The 23,897-nt window shown below is 37.5% G+C and overlaps 1 protein-coding gene across 7 annotated transcripts in view; it reads right to left on the bottom strand.

Moving 5' to 3' along the window:
- Nucleotides 1–23,897, bottom strand: part of ZEB1 (zinc finger E-box binding homeobox 1) — a 120,254-nt gene that overhangs the window by 4,478 nt on the left and 91,879 nt on the right. For 3 of the 7 annotated variants that reach the window (XM_068172929.1, XM_068172972.1, XM_068172945.1), the window contains exons 2-8: nucleotides 19,468–19,668; nucleotides 14,323–14,385; nucleotides 12,549–12,710; nucleotides 9,427–9,629; nucleotides 4,313–4,433; nucleotides 1,703–3,513; nucleotides 64–244 (exon numbers count right to left, since the gene is read on the bottom strand). In XM_068172929.1, coding sequence (XP_068029030.1) covers nucleotides 64–244; nucleotides 1,703–3,513; nucleotides 4,313–4,433; nucleotides 9,427–9,629; nucleotides 12,549–12,710; nucleotides 14,323–14,385; nucleotides 19,468–19,668 — 2,742 coding nt within the window. Of the gene's footprint in view, nucleotides 1–60; nucleotides 245–1,673; nucleotides 3,514–4,312; nucleotides 4,434–9,426; nucleotides 9,630–12,548; nucleotides 12,711–14,322; nucleotides 14,386–19,467; nucleotides 19,669–23,897 lie in introns of those variants that run through there. The other 4 variants (XM_068172937.1, XM_068172981.1, XM_068172954.1 and 1 more) reach the window with 4 other exon arrangements.

The following is a 23,897-nucleotide window of genomic DNA, read 5'->3' as shown; positions in this document are numbered from 1 at the left end:
GAGATTATCAGTTACACGTTACCAAAGAAGTATCAATCAGAAAAGTCTTTTCCTAGTACATACCTGTGTGTTCATACTTATGTCTCAATAATGAGCTGCTCTTCTGGAATATTTTGTCACATAAATCACATGCATACATCCCATTTTCTGTCTTTCTCATTTTTTTCTTTGGGGGTGTTGAATCAGAATCATTTTGATCTTCTAAATTGGATATTCCTTCTGAGCTAGTGTCTTGCCTTTCATCCTTCAGAAAAATTACAAAAATAAGTTAACTTCAATAAAAAAAGTCACCCACATAAACTGAAGCTGCTATTCCCACTCAATTCCATAAATATCCAAACAAAATTGTTTAGACTTCCACAGTTTAAAAAAATCCTTTACTGCATTGTTCTGCTTTGCAGTCCTTGCCACCATCCAGATGCAGATTTCCTCACAGGGACTGGTTTTAATCACATCCAAATATGACTGTTGGCCAGGTCTAAGCTATGCTGGCGTGCCATATTTTAAGGACCATAAAATAAATGCAATATTACAGACCTGTAAAGCACTTCAGTAAATGGGAAGGGCAAATTTGCCACCTAAGTGCATTTTTCAGCTAATGCTGGTCACCTACCTTTTGCTGCCTCACAGATTTTATGAAGTTAAAAGACTGTTTTTGCTGAAGTTTTCACAAAAACACTATTTAAATTACCATTCAAATCTGCATATTTGACTACCCTCTTCCTCATGAAACTACTACAAGTACTATTTAACCCAAAATTTAGGGAACTTCAAATACCGTCATTAGTAAATAGTTAACAAAATAGTAAACAAAAAACAAAATAGTAAAAAAAATAGTAAACAAAAATGTAATTGTTGTGTATTTCTAAACATTTCAAGCTTCCCTGTAAAAGCACAGTATTTTCTACTGACATCAGCAGCATGTACATGTTAGCCTCAAACTTTTAATATAAGCAGCCTTGTAGCTCTTCAAGACTCCTCAGGCTCTGGCAATACAGAAGCCTGAATAAAATGCTAGACTGCCAATTTCTAAGACTTAAGTAGAAACACTCAGCTACTTTTCTGTTCTGCCCTGTCTCTACCTTAATGTTCACAGATGATTCTCAGGAGGACTGACCCCAATTAGATCACATCTGGATGTACCCAGGGAGGAACAAGCTGGGATACAGGAATGGCAGATGAAGATAAATATCTCCCTTTCAATTGAGAATATATCTGCGTTTTGTTTAAAGTGACATTATGGTGTAGGATGAATTCAGCTACTCTGCAAACCAAGGAAGCAGAGCAGCACGAAAGGAGTAACCAAAAGTTCCAAAGAGTTTATTTTCTGAATATGGGGAAAGAGGAGATGCAGAGCCAGCAAAAGACAAAAGCCATGTTTTTATTTAGCTTTTTGATCAGGAGCATTAGATAGTCTTTAAAATAGTGAGCACTAATGTCCTAGAAGATTAAATATGGAGAATAACTGAGTTGTCCATGCACAACAGTTTCTGTTAGTCTGGATTCAAGCTGCCTGAGCTAACCAGCTTTGCAGAGGGCACAACAGTAATATCTATTACCTATTTACAATCAAGTCAAATAAGCCTGATAGCTGTATTTATATTTTTATTTCATTCACCTTGATAGTTTTCTGTTAGTTCAGCACAGAAATAGATCAAATACATCATACGTACATCATGTAGGAATATGGGGACCGAAGTACCTGATTTCCATTGGCTTGGGTCTGTTTTGGTGGCGTCTCATGAACTGCAGGACTAACTGTAGTAGAGTATGTATAAGCCACCTGTGGAATCAAAATGGTTTGCTTATTGGCAGCGAGAGCTCTCAAGCAGGGAACACTGTTCTGGTCAGCAATGGCAACAATTGTAGGTAACTGGGCAGTGACTGTAGGTATAGCAATATTTATGGGATTGGCACTTGGTGGGATTACATTTACAATAGGATCAGAGTCTGTAACACTGTTGTCCTTTTGTGGTTCTTTTTTTGCACAAGTTAAGTTCAAAGGTTCTTCTTGGACAGAATAAACACTGTTCTGGTAAACACTAGTTATGGTAGATCTTTCCAACAGTTCTCCATGTTGCTTTGGTAGCGAAAGGTCAAGAGGTTCTATTTGTGGCTCTTCTTGTACACCCTCTGCCGTGTACGTGTAACCCTGTGAATTTCTTGATGAAGAAAGGTTTAGTGGTGATGCAGATGGCGTGCTACTGTGTGAACCATTCAGAGTTGAAGTCCCTGGTAAAGTCTGAGATTTCGTTGTACTGACAGGATTTTGTGAGTTATTTGTGCTGTTCTGGGGTTCGCTCACAGTTGAAGTTGCTGCTTGATCATCATTGTCTGTGGGACTGCTTAATTTAACTTGTTCAGGAGAAGATGGTCCAGAAGACTGCACAGAAATTTGTCCAGCTTGCATTTTTTCAAACCACTTTTTTACCACATCCAGTGGTAGGTTTACAGAATCTGCTATTTTTGAAAGCTCTTCTGCGCTCGGTTGTGCATTTAATGCATAATACGCTTTTAGGAGCGACAGAAGGTTCTTTAAAGGTGGCTGACCGGGAGACAAGTTGTTCTCCCCAGTTTCTGACGGGACAGGGGACTCGGGTTTCTCAGCTTCTGCTCCACTGGGCTGGGGAAGCTGAGGAGGGCTTTTTGTTTCATAGTGCTTTAATTCTTGAAGTGCATTAAGATCTCCTGGACAGTCATCACAAAGAAGACAAGTGCTATCGTTGGTCTCTCCTTCAAAGTTCTTATCTTTCTCAGACTTCACTGTGAGATCTTGTGGTAATTTCTCATTTTTGCAACTATTTGCAGGAACAGAGTTTTCTTTTTTTAGATTTTGTGGAACAACCTGAAGTTGACTTGGCTGCTCCAAGCTGTAGTTGATAATAATTTTGGTTGTCCCATCTTGGTCAACCAAAGGAAGACTGATAGCTGAAATGAGGGAATGGCCAGCTTGTTGTATAGATGCATTGTTGATTGTTTCTTGTTCTTTGGACGCAAGATTAGCATGATTGTTTTCCAGTACTTGCCTTATTACGTTACCATCCACTGCCACTTTTAGTACATTTTGAATGTCACTTAAATTGATGCTTATGGGAGACACCAGACCTACTGTTGGTAGAACAACAGCTTGCACCACACCCTGAGGAGAACTGGTTGCCTGCAACGGGCTACCACCACTAAAAACCCCATTTTGCAAAGGGGTTGAACAATTAATTCCTGAAGCAACCACTATGGGCTTGAATTCATAATCCACAGGTTCAGTTTTAATTTGGTTAAGAGGAAGCTGCTCTTGCAAGGGTTTATTTTCTATTTTTTGTCGTATCTGTGGTCTTGCTGGGCTACCTGGTGATGCAGAAAGGGAAGGGGAGGAGCACTGAGACATCTTGAGCCCTGACCGGGCTCGACCATTCACGGGCATCAAACCAATACACTTCTTACTGCTTATGTGTGAACTGTATGAACCAGAATGGGAAAAACGTTTCTTGCAGTTTGGGCACTCATATGGCTTCTCTCCTAAACATAAGAAAAAATGAAAAAGAAAAGAGAAAAGGCATATGCAACGGTTAACCAGGTTACAGCGTAACTTCATCAAACAATAATTACCAGAACAAATACATCATAATGACTTCTCAAAGAGTCCTAGGGGAAAAAAAAAATCTTATCTAGTGAATTGAACAGTAAGAGTGTAGCTCTGAGCCAAGGCTCCTTTAATAAGTTTGTGATCCACTAGATATAGGATGGAGCCCACATGATCATGTGTTCCAGAATTTCTCTATTTGACAATTACAGATTTTATTGAACTTCATTAAAGTAGTACCACCACTAACTTCTAACTTCCTATATAACATTTCTTATAACTTATCTAATAAATTGTGTCCTGAGTCTACTTTAATATTACTAATCTCGAATGATGTCAATTACAGCTGCAGGAAGAACACACAGTTCTTATGTCCTGATTATTATCAATTAAAATTCTCTAGCAAGGCTTGTAACACACTGCATGATCTGCAAACATTGAAGAAAAAACAGACAAGTGCAAAGCACCAGAAAGATGTCCCCATTTCTTCTGCAACAAGTCAAGTTTTCCTTCATTGTAACAGATTAAGTTGCAACTGTAAATCCTCCTGAGTTTTTCTACATATTTCCCACACAGAGCTGAAGGCTGTAGTCAGTGTTTGCAATATTCCAGAGGGAAAAATATAAGGAAAACACTAGTATTTTAAACTTAGACTTACAAGACTGCTATTACATCAACGTTATAAAGAGCAGAAATGGCAACATTTGTACTCAATTCAATGCTTGATTTATTTACCACTGTGGATTCGTAGGTGCTCCTTTAGGTGATGTTTATATTTAAAAGCTTTTCCACATTCAGTGCACTTGAATTTTCGATTCCCACTAGACTGTGTCACATGTCTCTGTAAGAAAGAAGTCTTAATTATTGTACAGGACACCATCTTGCAGAAACACTTTGTATTTTCACATTGCAACAGAGAAAATGCCATACAACAGAGAAAATGCCATACAAACCCAAAAAGAATCAACCATAACTGTAAGAGATTGAAGGTGGTATGGAAAAAGGAAACAAATTACAAATCAGGTAAAAACTGAAGCACACATTTCCTCTGAATAAATCTGATACAGTAGAAAGAAAGAAACAAAACAAACTCAAAATATAGTTGCCCCTTCTCCTAAATTCAGGTGAAGTTTACACTGACATGTTAGTAGGAAGCTCCAGAATGAATGCTAGTTCTACTTGTGAAAGCAAAACCATCAGGGAAAAACCCCAAGCCCAGTACCCACAAATATTTCATGCAGGATAGAAAAACATTAAAGTCTATAGAAACCTGTTTAAACTTTAATCGGTTGACTTGATTTTTCCATTTACATGCTTCCAGGGCTTACTGTTGGCCTTGGATCCCTCTATATAATGATGCCACAGGACTGCTCAAGAAAAGGTAGCTTAGTGACAATAAAGGTATTCTTGGTCACAATTAATTTGCAAAATAAATGTGAGAAACCAAATCAAAACAAATAAAAATATGGAGGGGTTTCCCAAGTACACAACACCAAACCTCTTCACCATTTGCACTGAAGCTCTGTGATTATTTTTGTTAGATTTTGCCTTGTGAGGGCATTTATTGTTAAGTTCTAAATTGTTTTTATCTTTACTGCTATACTAGTTTTAAAAAAAGCAAAAGCAAAGACAGATATGTAAATATATGTAGTATATATGTATATGTATATGTAGTATATACGTATGTGCAAGATCAGTAATTTTACCACAAACTCTATAAATCTACGAATGTGTATTTTTAAGGACAAAAATTACATGCACTTTTCAAGTTGAAATAGCTTAATTACCAACAAAAAACAGAGGAACAAGGAATTTTTCTGTTCAAACAACTTGTTTATTAGAAAATCCCAGCAGCTCCTTTTTAAGTAAAGCTCACTTGGCAAAAAGATACTCTACCACTATTGGGATGCACTGCAGATTTTTGGTAACTGGGGCAAGCATTTTCATAAACTCATGAACAGAGCTGTTCATGGACTCTAGGGACTAGCAGGCTGCTCACCACCAACAGCAGGTGTGGATCAGCTGCCTCTGGTGTGAAAGCATAGAGGGAACTCCTACCCCTGGCTCTGGCCTGCTGTGCTTGGCAGCACTGGGAGCAGATGCTCACCAGGTGCTAGGGCTCTTCCTGAGCACAGACAGGACAACTGGGGGCTGAGAACTGCGCTGGAGAACAGGGATGGATAAAACACAGGATGATGACCCTGCTGTGAGACATGCCTGCAGATCTGAAGAACCTGTGGCTGTGCAGGTTGCTGGATTAAAGTCTGAACTCTCTGCTACGAGATATGCTGTCCAAATTATCAATCCTTCCTGTTCTACTCCCTGTCCTCCTTTAATAGAAGACAAATTGAAATTAGATCATCTAAATTACTTCCATATACTCTAATTCAACAGTCCCCTTGGGAGAAGCATTTGGTTAAGCTGCAGATTTTACCTCTCAGCAGACACTCAGGGTGTCCATCCTGCTCAGGGTGAGCAGCTCCCTGCCTCTCCTGGGCTCTGCAGTGGGGTCTCCACTCGAATTTATCCCGATCAGCACCTGACCCTCATTCCCGGGTTTGTCAGCTGTCTTTTGCTAGTTCACATGGCTTTTCAGTTCTGTTTAACTAAGTCCCTTGAAGATGATGTTCTAGAAGACTGGCTGACTCACTGCATTTCACTTTAATGATCCAATGAGTCTAGAGGACCGTGTCAGGATTTACTTAAGCCTGCTGAGAATCAGTTATTACCATTTGTCTTGAATTATACAAGATAACAGATCTCAGGACATATACAGTTACTGCAGGTCCTGAACTACATAAATATTCACACTAAGTATCAGTGCATGTATTCAATCTGTCAGAAATGTTTCTGCTCCAGTCTTTAATCTAATATTCTGTTTCTAAGGCATGGAAGTCCACACTCACCAAATTTTTAATGAGTTTTCCTGTTTTCCTGGTCATAGCTGTAAGGTCCTTTAAGATTTCTGCTAGGCAGTGTTTCCAAATCTATTTTGCCTTAGCTTCTTATATTTGTAACTCTGTTCAGATTTCTTGCTGTCTCTTGTAATACTGTTCAGAGTTACTTTCAAGGATCTTCTTTAAATGTAACTGAGAAATCATAATGCTTCTCCAAAGTACCACCTGTAATACTTTCACCTTCATTTTCTCAGATTCAAATGGTTTTCCCCATCTCAGCACTGTTAAACCCACATTAGTTTGTACCTGTGGCATGCAATATATTTCTAATACACTGTACATAATTGCTGATTTCTCCTCATAAAAGAATTAACTGCAACATTCAAAAAATATTCTTCTGCACTCCTTCAAGGACTGGAAGAAGAGACACCAGCATTAAGGTTTGTAACTAGCCACTAATACCTCCCTGCACCAAATGTTTACTGTGCTTAGCACTGAAGCCCACTCCTCTCACACCAGAGAACAAAACTAGTTAATGAGAATCCTCAACAGTTATTTGGAAGACAGAAATTACAGGTATATCAGGGTTTTTTTCACAGATGGTTTGACCGTGGTTTCCAAGAACTGCCATTTCTCAGCAGTGTGCATGACACCGTGAAATTCTGAAAGACTACCTACGGGTGCTTCATAAAAGGATGAGAAAAAAATAAAGACAAATATAAGGAGCACTTTTTCACACTTCAACATCTCTTTTGGTGCTTCACATGTGAAGGCAGACGACACATGCAGCATCACCTCCTACCAACTGTTAGTGGTGTAGGAGCAGCCAAAGGTGCCGTGAGGAGCAGGGGGAGGAGGGAGGAAAGAAGAAGAAGGTACAGGATGACTCTCAGCTCTCTGCTGGAGCAGAAGTTTTACATATCTTCCCCTGGCTCAGAAGGAGGTGCAGTGTGCAGGTACCCCTTCCACTGCCTTCACTAAGCTAGATTTTATCTTTGCTTGTTGCTTCTTTGTACAGAACAATCACAAAATTGTCACGTGATGGACATTAGCTGATAATGAAGTTATCCAAATAATCTATGGTCAGGTGAAGTTCTTCAGGAATAAGACATCAAGTTTTAAACATGTTTAAGATCCACAGCCAGGAGGTCTACACTTTACTAACAGCAAAATTATCCATTACACAAATGTTGTAATCATGTATATGCAACCAATTTTAAAGACATGACAACTTTGCAATAATAACATAAACAAACATTTCACATTTACCAAGTATCTAAACTATTGTAGTTTTAATTCTGGCTATGGCTTGAGAGAAAAGAACGTGTGTAATACTGAGTTCCAGCTTCTCCACAGAAACAACATTAATCAAATAAAATTAGGCTTTCAAAAGTATAAATCCATTAAAATCCATTAAAATATTTTTGTGGGAATACAGTTTAAGCTCCCCTTTTGAGCAATTCTTCTGAGTGTTTACTCACTTGGTATTTTTTATTTTTTCATTCAAACTGCATGCAAGTATCTCCCCCAACTACTTCATTCTTATGGTTTTAGGCTTGTAACTGAAAAGACTGAAAACAAATGTGGTAGCCCACAAGAAAAGCATTATATAAATAGCATTCATAGATTTTATAGTTAGAAATGTAAGATGTATGTAAGATGAAAGTAACTTTTAAAGTGCAAGCCAAGCCAAAAAGGAAGTGAAACAGAAATTAATTGCTCATGGGGAGCATATTTGAGTAAAAAAGAGCTGCAACACCAGAATATGCTGGTGAGGTTATTCCAAAGCTTGTGAGACAATAAAATCCTTGCAGCAGGATGGCTGATACTTCTTGTACCAATTTAACTGACCGGTGAATGTGAAAACTCATGTATAAAAATGTATAATAAATTTTTAAGCCTGTTAAATTGGTGGACTTGGTGATACTTTGTAGGATGGAGGCTAACAGCCAATGTGTAAAAAAGCATCTCCTTTACTCTGGACCACAGCCTGTTGGTTTGGTGCGACCAGAAATGTTGGAAGTACCTTTACTTTTACATTTGGTTTTGCATTTTTCTGTTATACTTGTCTCCTGTTTTGTTTCTGAAGAGTATGAATCTTTCTAGTCTGTCCTCTGAAGGAAACATCTCCAAGCCTCTTTAACTTGGTGGTGGAAAATCTGTTTTTTTCTCTGGATAATTCCTGACTGTTTCAGTTGGTTCCTGAGCCTCAGAGCGTCTCTGATAAGCTATGGAAGAAGCATGTGCTGGGCATGGATGATGGGACATTGTGGGGATAAAAAAAGAAAATAAAAAGAGTGACAGGAGAACAGAGACTCAGGATCTTCTGTAATGATCAGATGGTTAACTCATGGGAGATATTCCAGGGACCTGTGCCCTCAGGTCAGCCCATGAACCAGAGAAAACAAACTCATTATAATTTTAGCCTTTTCTGTTGCTTCATTTAGTACTGAAACACCATATTTTAAATGGTAATTATTTGTATATTATCTTACAGCATTAATTGCATTTAAAAGCTGTACCTCACAGTTCAAGCAACACAATGGTTTGTTTCTTAAAGGCAAAAGTGCTACAGTAAATTGTGAATTATTCAAACAAGACTTATGGAGAAAAAAAGGAAATGTTTCATTAAAGGCTTGACATTAGATTTAAGTCATAATTTTTATGCAGTGGTAGCCAATGAACAGTAAAAACCAACAAATTACCTATAGATGTAATAAAGCACTTCTGAAAACAACCCTACTGCCTAGATGAATGAAAATAGGAATTGAGATCTCAACCTTTGACAGCTACAGAAAAAGCCTGACTTGAGCAGCAAGCTTGAGTGTGCGCTCTGGGACTGGACAATCAGCACACAGATGCTCTGCTGTGAACAGTTTACCTGCTCTGCCCACATCACAAACCACAGCGTTACTACCGAGGACAATAACCCTTAATTCAAATGCCACTTACTGGGTCTCTTCCTGATTTGTGAGATGTCATGTGGCGGTCGAGCTGCGTTCTGTACGCAAACGTGTAACTGCACAAGGAGCAGCTGAAGTTATCTTCATTCTTTTCATGGCGGTATTTAATGTGCTCCTTCAGAGAGGTAAAACGCTTGTACCCCCGATCACAGTACGGGCAGGTGAGCAGTTGGGAAAACGCGTCAGGTGTTCCTACACAGGAGAGACAGTGCACCAGACTTAAATAAACAAGTTCCAAACTTACTACCAGCAACAAACAGGCTTTATGTTTACGCCAATTACTGTAAGAAAACATGCAGCTGCTGGGAGCTCCATTTGTTTTAGAGAAGAACTAGTGATAATTTAGATTTTTTTTCCACGGGTATTATGCAAGCTCTCACACTATGGTATGGTTGCCCCAATATACCTTGGAGAGAGTCAGCACAATATGCTGATAGGGCAAGGAGGAATGGTTTTAAACCAAAATAAAGTAGATGGAGAAGAGATATAAAGAAGAAATTTTTCATTGTAAGGGTGGTAAAATACTTCAACAGGTTGCCTAGAGGGGTGGCAGATGTCCCATTCCTGGAAATATTCAAGACCAGTTTGGACAGGGTTCTGAGCAATACAATAAAGGTAAAGATGTCCCAGCTCATTTCAGAGGGGTTAGACCTAGATGACCTTTAAAATTCCTGTCCAATCCAAACCATTCTATGATTCAAATGTATGTGATATGTATGTGTTAGCAGGATAAACTGTCTGCAGGACAGAAAGCAGACAGATCAAATGTGTGGCCATAAATATGAGTCTAATGTGATCTGCGGAATCTATTCTGCTGGCTTTCATAAAGTACTTCTGTACCAGTACAGGGAAAAGTGAAACCAGACTGAAGCTAAATATTAATTTCACATGTCTATTTCAAGAAGTCACCATTTATGAAGTTTTAGCTCCACCCCTTCTTGCCAGCATATGTTTAGCTCTCCACATAGTAACTCATTCTATCCTTGAAAAATTAATTTTTTAAAGGACTGAAAAAAATACTTCTTTATAAATTTATTGATAAAGGTATGTTCAAATAAAAATAGGGTTTGTTGTATTTGATCAAAGCATCAATTTATAGGTGTGATATCCTCCAATGACCATGCTACTCTTCCTTGCTTCAGGTCAAACAGGAAGCAAATGTTGCAAGGATGCACCTATGCACTGTGCTGAGCATGAGAAAAGTGGAAGGTCTTTACTGATTAACATTTTATGCTCTGACGCACAAGGGGCACATTTGTACATGCTGTCATTTTAAGTTTCAGAACTGTAAGAATTATTAATGCTCATTAAATGAACCAGTACTTTAGAAAGTACTTCTGAATTATTTACCTTCATGACCTCTTCCAGCTGTTATCACCACAGATTGGTAATATGTTCTATGAAGTAGCAATTCATTCTGTGTGGAATTTACTAACTTAATTTTTACCGAATGTGCCACTGATCTTGCAACAGTGAAAAGCAATCAGACCACTTTTCCTTATTACTAAAAATCACCACTTTTTCTGTCATATAGGTTCTTTTACACTTGTTATAGTAACAATCAAAATAACCCCTATTCACAGGGATTTTTTTGTTGTACTCTCCATTTCTGCTTTTTCTGGTTTAGCTGAACTGTCCAAAAATAAAGCTATCCCCACATGTGTAGACCAAGTATGCTTCCCTTCAATTCTCTTTTTACCATCTATAATTCAACTCATATGACATAAAGAATACTCCATTTCAGCACAAATACAACTCAGTGGAAATGTCAGAAGCACGTCAATTTAAACTCTGTTTCCATTGGAGGAAATGGAGAAATGAAAACAGTTTCCCAAAATCACAAAAAAATCTGATTCTGTCACTTCTCTTGTCTACTTTCCCAGTTAGGAAGCATGCATCTTTACCAAATGTCACTATATTTTTGGCATTTTCTGTTCCAAAATGATTAAAACACTAAACACTATTATTCAGCATTGTGATTTTCACAATACTTCTCAGTGAAGTTACTGGGATAGGTCCAATTTAAATGATTAATACAAATGTGTATTTTTAATGATTACATGGAAATCATATGACAAGTCTGTAAAACTAACTTGACAATATGTGCCACTGCAACCACATATTAAAATCTTAAATTAATGAATGCACTTTTAAAAGTAAAATCTGTAATAGCATAAAATCTCTGGAGGAGCAGAACAAAAAAGTTATCTTTACTTCTTTCACTGCTCTCCCTCAGACTCCAGTATAGTACTACATCTACAATGACATCTATCTGCTCAGTTTTATTCATTTCTTAAAACAACTAGAATACAACTCCTAACTGACATAGGCTGTTACTTTTTCTTGAAAAATCATAAATACTCCAATTGATAGAAGCTATCTAAGCTGAACACTTGAGAAAAGACACAGAATGCAAAACCAATCTCAACAGCATTTGTCTTCAAATATTTCATGACAAAGAAATGAACAAAGTGTAACCTCTCATCTCACTCAGAACACCTTAAGCATGATACTTCTTCAGAGGGAAAAAAACTGATATCTACTTAAAAATAACAACAGGTCATTATTTTTTTCATATAAACATTTTTGTTGAAAAATGCTTCCTTTTTCTCTGCTGCTGCCCTTTCAGGCAAAAAACCCCAAAAGCCTGTCATAGAATGGCTACCCAATAAAAGAAATTCTATCTAATATGTCCTTTTGGGAGCTTTGTTAAAAAATATAAAAAAGGAAAGAAACATGTTATAACTCTCCTTAAGTTATTCTTACATAAAATTGTACTATTTTGCTTTGCTTCTATTATATTTAATAAATGTTTATTCTGTTCTTTCATATACGGATGTTGAAGGGATTTATGAAAAAACGAACTTCTCTCTTCAATGACTAGGTTATCATTTAGGTACTCACACAAGTGAATCCCAGTGCATGTCTTGTTTACAAAATCAAGTGGCAATGTTTTTTGCATGATGATCCTATCCTCTTATAATTATTTAACTAGATTTTTTTCCTCTGTAGTTGCGTGTATACGCACTGCTGTCTTAAGCACAGCAGAAGTTTTGGGTCAAGTAGTGAGTACAACTGATTTCATAAGAACTGAACTGATGACATATGTACCATTTTCATCCTGACCACTAGCTTCTGGCGTGCCTTGTCTCTGGTCCTCCTCAGGTGCTTCAGGGTAGATAACAGCTGTATCTTCTTGTTTAAGGAATTCTTCAACATTAGGGTCATGGTTTTGCTCATTTTCTGCATCAGAATCACATTCATCTTCTTTTACTACGTGTGAAAAAAAAGACACAAGATACAAAATCAAGTTTAAAAAGAACATAAACGAGATTCAGTAATTCACACTGCCAAATCTCCCTCTAGCCAAGTGTTTAAACACTCTTGACAGATACTAGCATAGGTCAAGTCTTTTAAGATGTCAGATTATGCCATGTTTTGGAAGAACTGGTAGCATAATGATATTTAAAAATTTGACTAAGCACAGTTTGCGTAACTCAGTGCATTTTTATCATTTCAAATTTAGCTGTTCTTCTCAATTTCCCTAAAAATATTAAATGTAACATTAATTATGATTTAGGCCTTGTATTTGGAGGACCTGTTTACCATCTTGGCTCCTGTGCTTGCAAAAGTACATTTGTTGCCTTCAAGACACATTTTTTAAATGTTATTTATAGCTGTTCATTAGCACAAACTCAGAAGATATTGAAATCTAGTATAAACCTGGACAGACAACTGTAGCAAACTTAAACTCTGACTGGCTTGTTCTGTGGTGTTGAAAACGGCTACCAAAAAGGCTGCAGATCTAATTAACAACCTTCAACATTTTCTAGTTAAAACCCAATGAACAACTGTATTGCAAAGTCAGAAAATAAGAAATTAAATATTTTACTTAATGCTTGTATGATAAATATTTGATCCCAAGTATTTGCCTAAATACGTTGTTCATAGAGTTTATTTTTACCATGGTGGAATCTTCCGTGAAAGCTCTGCCTGCAGCACCCTAAATCATTACAGATGTTCTCCACTATTAATGTGAGGTATATTTTTAATAGGAAAGAGAAGTTTTATGATTCATCTCTCAGTGTGAAGTCACATTCTCAATTTACAATTTGACACAATCTTTTTATGACACAAGGCAGTCTCTTACATGTAGACTGTAATACAATGAATAATGCAGCTCTCCATACTTATGTGACGAGAACTGACTTCAGAGGAACTGAAAAGAACGTGTGAAACTAGAGTTTAAAACATACCAATGCGTTTAGATGTGGGTTTGCTTTTAAATAAGACTTACTCTGATATTATCTACCTATCTAATAAGGGCATTAAATAAATGCTCCATGAACTTTTAAGAAGTTGGATGGGATATTATTAATCTTCTGTCAAGCAGAGAAATGGAAAAATAACAAACCATATGTTTTTGTTTGAGTCTGAAACTCAAGTACACATTTTATTTTGCCTTCTGTGTAATCAGTCCAAACAGAGGAGTGGATAATAAAATGCAGTATTAGCTTAAGTCTATTTTTGTGTATTTATTCATAGTTTAAAACACCACCTGTTGACACCTACGTGTAAGACCATTGCTATTCCTTGTTTTGCCCTTTGGAGACGCAGTGCTGCTGGAGCTGTATGGTCAGCCCTTGGGAGGGAGGGCTGCTCTGTGTCACTGGTCACCTACACCGCCAGACCCTGGACACCAAAAGATGCCCAGACTTTCTTCCTCAGCTAAAACAGTGTTTACAGTTTAAGACCTCTAGCGTGGAAAATCAAAGCACTTTTATAAACAGAGGCGGGAGAATTCCAAAGCTTTCAGAATGATATTCACCTAACCAAAATTCAATAGCACTTTATGAATAAGGGACTCAGATTAACAAAGAAATACCTGTACATCCAATTTCATCTGTCTGAGCTTCAGGCCCCAGGATTTCCTTTCTTTCTTTTCCAGCTGAAATAGCACATTTCACAAAAAAGAATGAATATTTAAAGAAAACCCCACAAAACAACAACAAAAGCCACATGTACACCAACAACTAAATATACTTGAGTTATTTCTACATCAGAGCTTTCAATTTCTGTATTGTTTAGAAATGCATTTAAACACAATGTTCTTTCAAAAATATGGATGACACATTATTTCAGCAGTGTGTGATCAGTTGAACTACAAAGATATTTCATACTTAAGGAAACCAAACCTAAAAAGGAAGCAATACAAAACACTGACCATTATGTGAAGAGAGGTAAGCCATGGACAGTATGTTTCACCAGCAAATACAGAGTCAGCTACTTAGGTGATCCCATCTACAAATGCAACCATCTGATACACTGGAATATTATTTCCAGAAATCAGAGCACCATAAAACAAAAGCAGTTATGTTATTTTCTCCAATTAGCGGTTTTCAGAAATGATTGATAATTTGCTGGTAATGTCTGCAAACAGAAACCTAATGTGTTCTCTTTCTTGCAAATCATCTGGAAACCACTTAAGGCTGTGATTGCCTTAAAAATTAAACAAAAAAAAAAAAAAGATTTCAAGCACGTGCTCCCCCTCCAGAACAACTGTGCACTGCAGATATGCTTCACGTATCGATTCCAATACTCGGCATGAGTCTGCAGAACCAACGCTGCAGAGCCAACCTGCTGCCCCAGCTCTGCCAGCTCTGCTGAGCTGCAGCCCTCAAGGATGCAGTGTGGAGGTTTTAACTCACTACAGGCTGCTGGTGCAAATCAATAAACAGCCAAGTTGTTCATTGGTTAGCCTGGACTGGGAAGCTCCCACAGGAAAAGCCAGTGCTGACATTTCTGTCGGCACCTGGCTCACAGCAGGAGTACATAGGAGAGCTACAATGCTTGGTTTGCTCTTTATCAGTATTATGCTATGGCAATAGATGTGAAACTGAAGTGTTATTTCATAGTTTCATTATGGAAACCTTGGATGCTTCAGACCTACAATCTAGAAAAAGCCTTCCAGGTGATGCAGAAGGTTAGAGCACACAGCTGCTCTGACCTGAAATGACAACGGTTACACTTCTATTACTTATTCTTCTATTTACCTTACTTCACTTTACTTCAGTGCAGGAAGAAATCCTTTAGGTTGGCAAGTCAAAAGCCCAGAACATGCCAGCTCTTTAATTTCTTCTTTATGGAAGGAAGATGATAAATCCTAGGAGAACTTTTAAGTTCTCAAATAATACCAGCTTTCTCAAAGGAAAAGCTTAATCCTGCCTACTTTGACCAAAGCCCACAGACTCAAGGTATCTGCAAATAGTGGCAATTCAAACATGTTTCTTACTTTAAACAAGAAATGTGTGTAAAAGGAAACTGCAACTCTTAAATCTTACCTTAATTTCAACTGACATCTAAAAGAACCCCTCAAATTTTGGCTCATGGTACCAGACTTGGTTCAGAGTTTGTCAGATGGATGACTGGACACAAAGCAAGTTTAAACCCAAAATTTAATTTTCTTAAAATCAAACACAATACACAAATACAAATCCATTGTTTTCCTTTAAGGAGGGTTTTTGACAGTTGTGATATTTCTCCATTATAAAATAGGATCTACATGACAGGGAGAATATCAGTCAGTAAGTTATTATTCTGGAAATTTAAATTACAGGGTCTCCAGTAAATTCCACTGGCTTTAGTATAAATATAAGTTATGCTTCCCAAGAGAATGTCAAGGAATTTATGGAATTATAGATTAATCTAGCGAAGTTAAACTCCCTCTCAATTCTAATAATCCTAACCTCTGTTTGGTACTGTCTCCTCCCAATAGCTAAAAGTAGGGTATAAGACAGAGAGAAACCCTTTTCCACAGGGAAATGCTGTAGGAATAATTAATAATTTGAAAAATATTAAGTAGATATACATCTTTATAGCTATGTATGGTCCACAAATAAAGGCAACATTGCAATCATGCCCTCAGAAGCCCAGTTATCACACAGCTGGGAAACAACAGAATGGGATGGGATGTGGGATGTGGGATGTGATGATGGGGAAACAGACCTTAAAACATTGTTCCACCAAGCAGAAGTCACAGCTCTGAGTTCCAGAGGAAATTCAAGCTACCTGCTAAATGACAGCTTAAATAGAGGTCTCCACAAATAGCATCTAGGTCATGAATACCCATCCTGGTATTGCAGCTGAACATACCAGATAGCTGTAAAACAAGATCTTGGGCTTCTCCATCTCATCAGTGCTTATGAGTTACTGCTAAGAGACACAGTGGGGCTTCCCAGGGTTAAATGCTGATGATTTTCAGATGACAGGGAACAGTGCTAACTAGCAGCAAACAAGCCTGACAACTACTGACATTGGCTGACAGTAAAGATCTCTGCATGGCTAAGATAACTGATCAAATTGAAACCACTAGCAAAGTGGAAATTTTGGCTGTAGGCAGAAAGACAAACTTCACTGAAATTTCTACTGCAGTCTTTATCTGCAGAGAAGGAAAAAAATTCCAAATCCCATCAAGAGAGTTTCTAATTCAAATTCTTCAGAGCTAATTTTCTGATATTCATGTAGCAAGCACTATTTACAGCTTGCAGTACTGACTGTTTGTTTGCTTTTTGATCAAAAACATGCTGCACACAACCCACCAAATGCCAGCACACACTTTTTAGCATATAGGCTCAACTTAAAATTTGATGACTTAAAGGAATTTTTGAACTCCAGAAAGCATATAAACATAAAACATATTTATATTTTTTTCAAAGATATCTTAGTTCCAGTCCTGAGACCGCCAGGTTCGCTAAATTCTTATAGTACATAATAATGCTCCTTTAAGAGCATTAATACAATAAGTTTAACTCCTGCTTTTTTTTTTACTTTTAATTGTAGCATAGGTTTTACTTCTAACTAAAGCAAAGAAAAATCATATTAGAGAATCATTGCACACATGAATGCAGGCACACCGTCAACAATATGTACAGGATACACATGGTTCACTTTTTTAAACCCATAGGACTGTTTCAGTTAAACCTCTTGAGAAACACCTTATATTTAAAACACCTGTTCCTAGGGTCTTTTAGAAATTCAGTTAGAATGACTGGAAACGGAAGGAAACTAATCTGATACAGAAATGTTATGTGTGCTGTTTCTATTCTTGGCAATTCGTGAACAGAATAAATATGCAAAAAACTCATTCTGTCAAGTTCAGCTAAACCCAAACTACTGAGTACTACTTTACTGATGAAACACAACTTACTGAAACTGCTGTAGAGTATATTTTTCTAAAGATAATCACCAGTCTTGAAGATAGCTGCACACCATCTACCCCAGTACATTTCCCTGTATGCAAGAGATCATGCATTCAGTACCTCTCTCTTCATATTTCTAACATGCAACCAAGCCTGATGATGTGATTTTCAGTTCATACGTTTCCTTCTAGGAAAGCTACCAATAGAGTAAACAGTATTCTACCCTAGCAAATCAAAGCTCCATAAAACCTAATGTAGCCTACTTTTCTCATATAGCCATTGCCAGCAAATTTCAACTGTTTATTTAAAAAAACCCTATTATCAAATTAAACAAACCTTCCAGACTCCTAAAAAAGAAGCTTCAGACTACATAATTTTTACAGAGAAAATTTGTGGTTATTGAGCAAGCTTGTATGGCAATTGATTAATCTTTTATCTGGCTACCAATGAAATTCTGTCTTCATTAGCAAACTCCAAAGCTAAGAAACATTGTTTACATCGCAAATCTTCAACCACAGAAGAATTTAAAATTAAAGAGAATTTAGAATTTTAGCAAACATTTTTTTAGGGTTAAAGATGGTACATTTGACATAAGGAGTCAAAAAAGATGCCATCACATGTCTAGAACCCTGAAAACCCCCAGAAAGTTGCGTGAGATGCTGTGTGATGGGTACCTCTCCAGAAAACATCCAGTCCAAGAGGTCTTGATCCTAAATGTCTGGGAGCCAGTGCTCTTCTTCCTTCCCCTTTTCAGATTTCTTACACCTGTGCTACAAGGGTTCAAACCTACCTAGAACCCACTTTAATGTAACCACAATTTCTGAAGCCTGCAGGAGAGCAAAGATATTACAGGAGAACTAAGAAAATTACCTACCTAATAATTTAGCTCCAAAATACTAATTTCCCAGCACAGCATACCTTGGCAGTAGCAGCTATGCAAAAACAGGCTGAGCTGATGCTATTCTTTGAAGTCTCAGCTGCTCTTTCTCAGCTGGACTGCAGTTAAGGGGCCATATGACTGCTTTCCTTTTATTCAGATGTGAGGTCATGCACCATGTATTAAACCACCAGTGTTAAAAGGTGGATGCTAGGAATTGTGGCTGGAGTTCAGATATGCTCAAAAACATTCTGTATCTTTCAGGGCATTAAGGCCAAATTCCACAGTAAATTCCACTAATTTATGCATTTATCCCAATTTGGCTCAAAAGTAAGCATGCTGTGTGATATTATGAAACTCAGTATCTGATTCCACAGTAAAAAGGCCCATTTCCTGTCTGCTTAAAATTTTCAGCTTCTAAACCTGCTGCATAATATATATAACACTTCCTTCCTTCCAGAGTTTTCAAAATAACTATTCATTATGACTTACCTAGCCAATTCTAAAACTAATAATCTAAAATTTTTCTTCTGCCCGTGTTTTACAAAGAAAAAGAGAGAAATTAATATCTGATTGGTTTTTTCCATGTTTTTTGTTTACTGCTTACTCCCCAAGCTGAGCCAATCCTTACAAGGAGCTCTGGCAGAGACCTGCCAGACAAAGACTCGAAAAAGCCAAGATCAAGTAACTAGTCTTTAATCAGCCTTTGGAATGCTGCATCTACAGTCTGGAAGCTCCTGTTAAACAATGCCAACAGAATTAATGCACCTCTGAATCTGCTTCAAATAATAAATGAAGAACATGAAGTATGGTATAATAAATATGTTATAAAACCTCTTTTTTGATTGTGAATCTTACATATTATTTCAGTAATAAAGGGACCAAAAAAAGTTCTACTGAACCTTCATTTTAGAAAACTTTCTACATATAGTATCATCAGTAGAAATGAACATACCTTCATCTTCCCAACAACTGTTTGTACTCCCTTCTCTTTCACTGTTTTCTGGTAATACTATATGGTCCGTTGGCAAGTCATCTTCTGGCACACTAGCATCACAGTCTGCTGCATCCGTTACACTTTCCTCTTCCACTATATGCAATTTATCTTCATCATCTGAGTCTGAGTTTGCTTCTACCACATTGTTATAATTGGTGACTGTGGAGAGACAAAAACAAAATACTGATCAACATACTCTTAACTGACGGCATGGGGTCACATCACTATTGCTTCTTGCCCCACGGGGATGGCGCTGCCTTGTGAGCAGCTTGGCCGTAATGTCGGCACACAAGGAGCACCTGACAGTTCCTGCGCTCCCACCACCTCTCACTGTGCACACCCAATATAAAGCTGCACAAGAGAGGGCAGCGGGCAACTCCAGAGTTGGAGCACGGTGGAGCAACAGAATTCCAACTGGATCACTCCAATGTGGATGCCAGCATTGCTGTATGTCTCATTTATGATTATTGTGGCACTGAAGACCCCGTGGCCCCAGGCTGAGCACCCTTCAGAGAAGGCAGCTCAGCTGCTCTCGGGGTCCCATGGAGCCAGCCCTTTCCTGCAGACACATGCTGTGTGCTCCCCCAGCCAGCTTCCCACTGCCTCCTCCTGTAACCAGTGGCACCCCATGCTCTGGCTGGGGGAATCACAGGGAAACAAGCAGGAACAATAATGAGATTGAATTCAGAATAGCTTAAGTGCTCCTGATCCAAGCTAAAATGCCCTTGTAGTTACACCCATTAAAGACTCAGCAGGATGAATGTGAAAGGAAAAATCACAGAGATCACTTAGACAGAGAATCTCATGTAACATTTGCCCAATTACCATGTAAAGGTAATAAGTTTACTTTCTTAGCCTGGAGAACATATTGCAAGAGTCTTTGGACAAAGGATTAGATGACAATATATATGCTTCTGTCACATGTGAGCAGATTATTATTAAAATAGTCTTCATTTGTAGGCACAAAAGATCAGTTACAGTCACTTCAACTTAAAATATAAGGAACTGTATGTAAACTGTATTAAGGAAAAATTACTTTCACAATCTGTTTAAATATCTTGTTACTCACATTGAAGTTAAACTATGAAACAGATCTATGTTGGTATTATTTCTTCAATGCCAAGTTTGAACTTCTCACTAAAATGCTTCAAAATACAGTCTAAGAAAGAGAATAAATTTATAGATGGATAAACCAACAAGATTTGGCTGCAGCACTCCTTCAATGGTTGTCAGAATTATACCTGGGAGGCACATAATCATGGTATTTTATGATGCCTGCATCCTATCACTGTTAGTTCACAAGAAGCCAGACTGATTCTTTCATGTGAAATACTGCCTATTAAAGTAGATAAATAGCAAACCAGACTCCTGCTCTTCCGAAGTTAGCTCTTAAAAAAAAAAAAAAAAGAAAAAGTAGATATTTTAGTCACTTAAAAATGCATGTAACCAGGAAAAGTGAGTAACATTATGAACAGACAGGCTACTATCTCATTTCCTTCCAATTCAGGAGAAAAATGTCTCATCTAAAACATGCATGAGAATGACAAAAGAGCCTTTTCAATTTAAAACAATCATTCAATGTTTCCATATTTTACATAGTGCTATTTGAAAAATGTAGTGACTCCCCACTAGTCATGGTATTGACATCTTCTAAAACAGCAAATTTAGGCAAATTGCCTAAAAACTAGTATCTGGTCCATTTAAATTGATAAATTGATATTCACTTAATATCTTGTAACTGATTTTACAAAGTAAAATAGCTACTGTAAGTGATGCCATAATACTGTGTGATATAGAAGACATACAAATATAGGAGACAAATTCCCTCACCAAAGCAGACGAGATTTATGAATTTATTCTCCTGAGAAATGGCAAATGCAACTTTAAAAAAGTGTGAGAACAAACATAAAACAAGAGGAAGTGGAAAATAATTTTAGCAATTCCTTTTGATTGGGTTTTACTCTGAGGCTTAGATGCAGAGTATTATTAATATAAAATAGCAACGTATTTACATTTGCCACACATAAAAGAGATCATTAAGAGTGGGGATCAAAATTTATAGGGATAAGTTCAGATGTAGATAATGCTTTATTTTTTAAAAATAAATTTCCAGTTTAGTTTGAGAAATTAAGTGGCATTTCTTATATGAGACTTAAAGTGGTCTTATGGAAAACATAAACATGATCAAACAGTTTGTCTTCAAGAATTAGCTTAATGGAGAAAAAATGTTTCTTCTTTCTTCATCAGATACATTACAGATATAATATATTCATTATGGCTCTCTTCACCTTGAAACATTTCCATACATCTTCACTATACTCAAGTGCCAGCTCTGCAAAAGTTAAAACCTTCTCCTTCCTTATAAAAAGCAAGGAACAACTGGTCTTTGGGATTTTAGTTTCTTCCATTAAAAATCAGTAGTCAAAAAGGCAAGACAATAAAGCAAACAAGAAACCTGGTTCTAACATTTTTTCTTTCCTCTCCACAAAATGCTTTGGGGAAAATAAATCTGCCAAAGCTGCATCTAAAAGGTCTCAGCACATTTGGGGTGGCCAGGCAACCCACAACCAAACGCAGCAGAAAGTCAAGCACTTAAAATGACAGAACCACTCATATACCTTACACATAATTTTAACTAAATGATTACATGCTGCTTTCCTTCTGCAAGACCCTTGCCTCATCTAGTGCAGTGATAGCAAATACAAAGGGAATGCTCAGCTTTATGGAGTGAACTGAGTATTTGTAGCCTTCTGCCTCATTTGTTTAGATTGCAAAGTGATTACTCATACTTCTTATTCCCTTTGGCCAGCAGTGTTCCCAAAGCTTCCCTTATAGGATGTTAGCCAGAATGGGATTCCATATTATATATTATAATGTATGGCATATGCTTATATGCAATATATTGTAGCTATTTATTGCACAATTATATGACTATATATTTTATATTCTATATAATTTCCTTACATGGTATTCAGCAGGAATGCTTCAAAACATACAATTAACTGAACTGTAGAAGGGTGATGCTATCTCCATTTTGCAGATTAGAACCTGGCTGCTTAGAACGCAGAAAAGTCTTCTGGCAATCCTGGCATTGCCACGTCACTGCAGGGCACTTCAGGCTGCACTTTTCAGAGGACTTTGCATTCATACAGCGTTTCACACATTCAAAGCACACTTGTGTTCATTCCAAATGCAGCTGTGCCCAGAGCCCAGGTACCTTGGCCTGTGTGCCACAGCAACCAGAAACATAGAGACCACTTCCAAATAAGTGACCTTCCAGAATCACATAAAACCTCTTTCAAAACGAGAAAGTAAAATCTAGTCTTTCTGTGGAGTTTTCAGACACCCTGGAGAGAATGCTTTTGATTCCTGCAGCCCTCTACTTAAATTACTATGCTTTCCAGCAATTAAGGCAAGGGTTCTAGAGGCAACAGCTTCCTTTAATAAACACCCCTCATTTAGTCTCTGGGCAGCATTCCTCCTGTGAAAAAATTATGTGATCACATAATTAAAGATCTTATCGTAGTGCATACATGCAAGAGACAAAACAGTTTCAACAATCTTCATTTCAACATTTTCCAACTTTGTTTGAATGCATAGCTTTCAAAGTCAAGTGTTTGATTTCAAAGAATGTATTAACATTCTTTAATGGAAACGACGGTTAAAAAAACCAATCAAACCCTGTAATTTACTGTATTTTTAGCTAATTAAAATTAAAATCAATATCCCATTGCATGATACCATACTGATACCTTCACAGCCGCAAATCTTAGCCTTAGCAATGCAGATTTGCTCCTGGTGCCCTACAAGATGAATGGGTGGTAGCAGGAAGCTGCTGTCTCCATTTGCTCAGACAGGTTTTGGCTCCATGTTTCACAGAAACTATGGCATCTGGCATTCAGTTCCAGGGGTAATCATCCTGCCCCTCTCCTTTCTTCAGTTCAGTCCTAGAGCCAAATTTAGACCTTCCCTATCTGTACATAATTTTTTGTGTTTTCTCCTCTCGTCCTTGATGTTTCTTCAGAACAGTCACCACTGAAAGAAGAGAACAACAAGCTCACAAGCCTTGTTCAATGCCTGGCGCCACAGTAGCTGCTGAAGTTGGGAGGATTAAATTTCATTAAACCTTTTTGGATAAAGATTGAAGTATATTCAATACAAAAGCAATACGTAGAGACAACTGCTTACAATCTCTGAAAGAAATTAAATTGACTATACATAAATGATGACTTCAAGGGGCTTCTAATTTGGCAAAATATTCCATGCAGAAAATAAAACACACATAAAACCTTGCCTGGAACAGTTACGGCTTCCCAGTGAAGGAGCTACAAGTATTTCAGACTTCAGTACTATTTACTTTTAGCTAATGTCATTTAAAAGTAGTGACT

This window comes from Anomalospiza imberbis, chromosome 1, assembly GCF_031753505.1.
Source record: "Anomalospiza imberbis isolate Cuckoo-Finch-1a 21T00152 chromosome 1, ASM3175350v1, whole genome shotgun sequence".
NCBI lineage: Eukaryota > Metazoa > Chordata > Aves > Passeriformes > Viduidae > Anomalospiza > Anomalospiza imberbis.
Note: the sequence above shows the minus strand (reverse complement) of the source record. Positions and strands in the feature narration are given on the sequence as shown.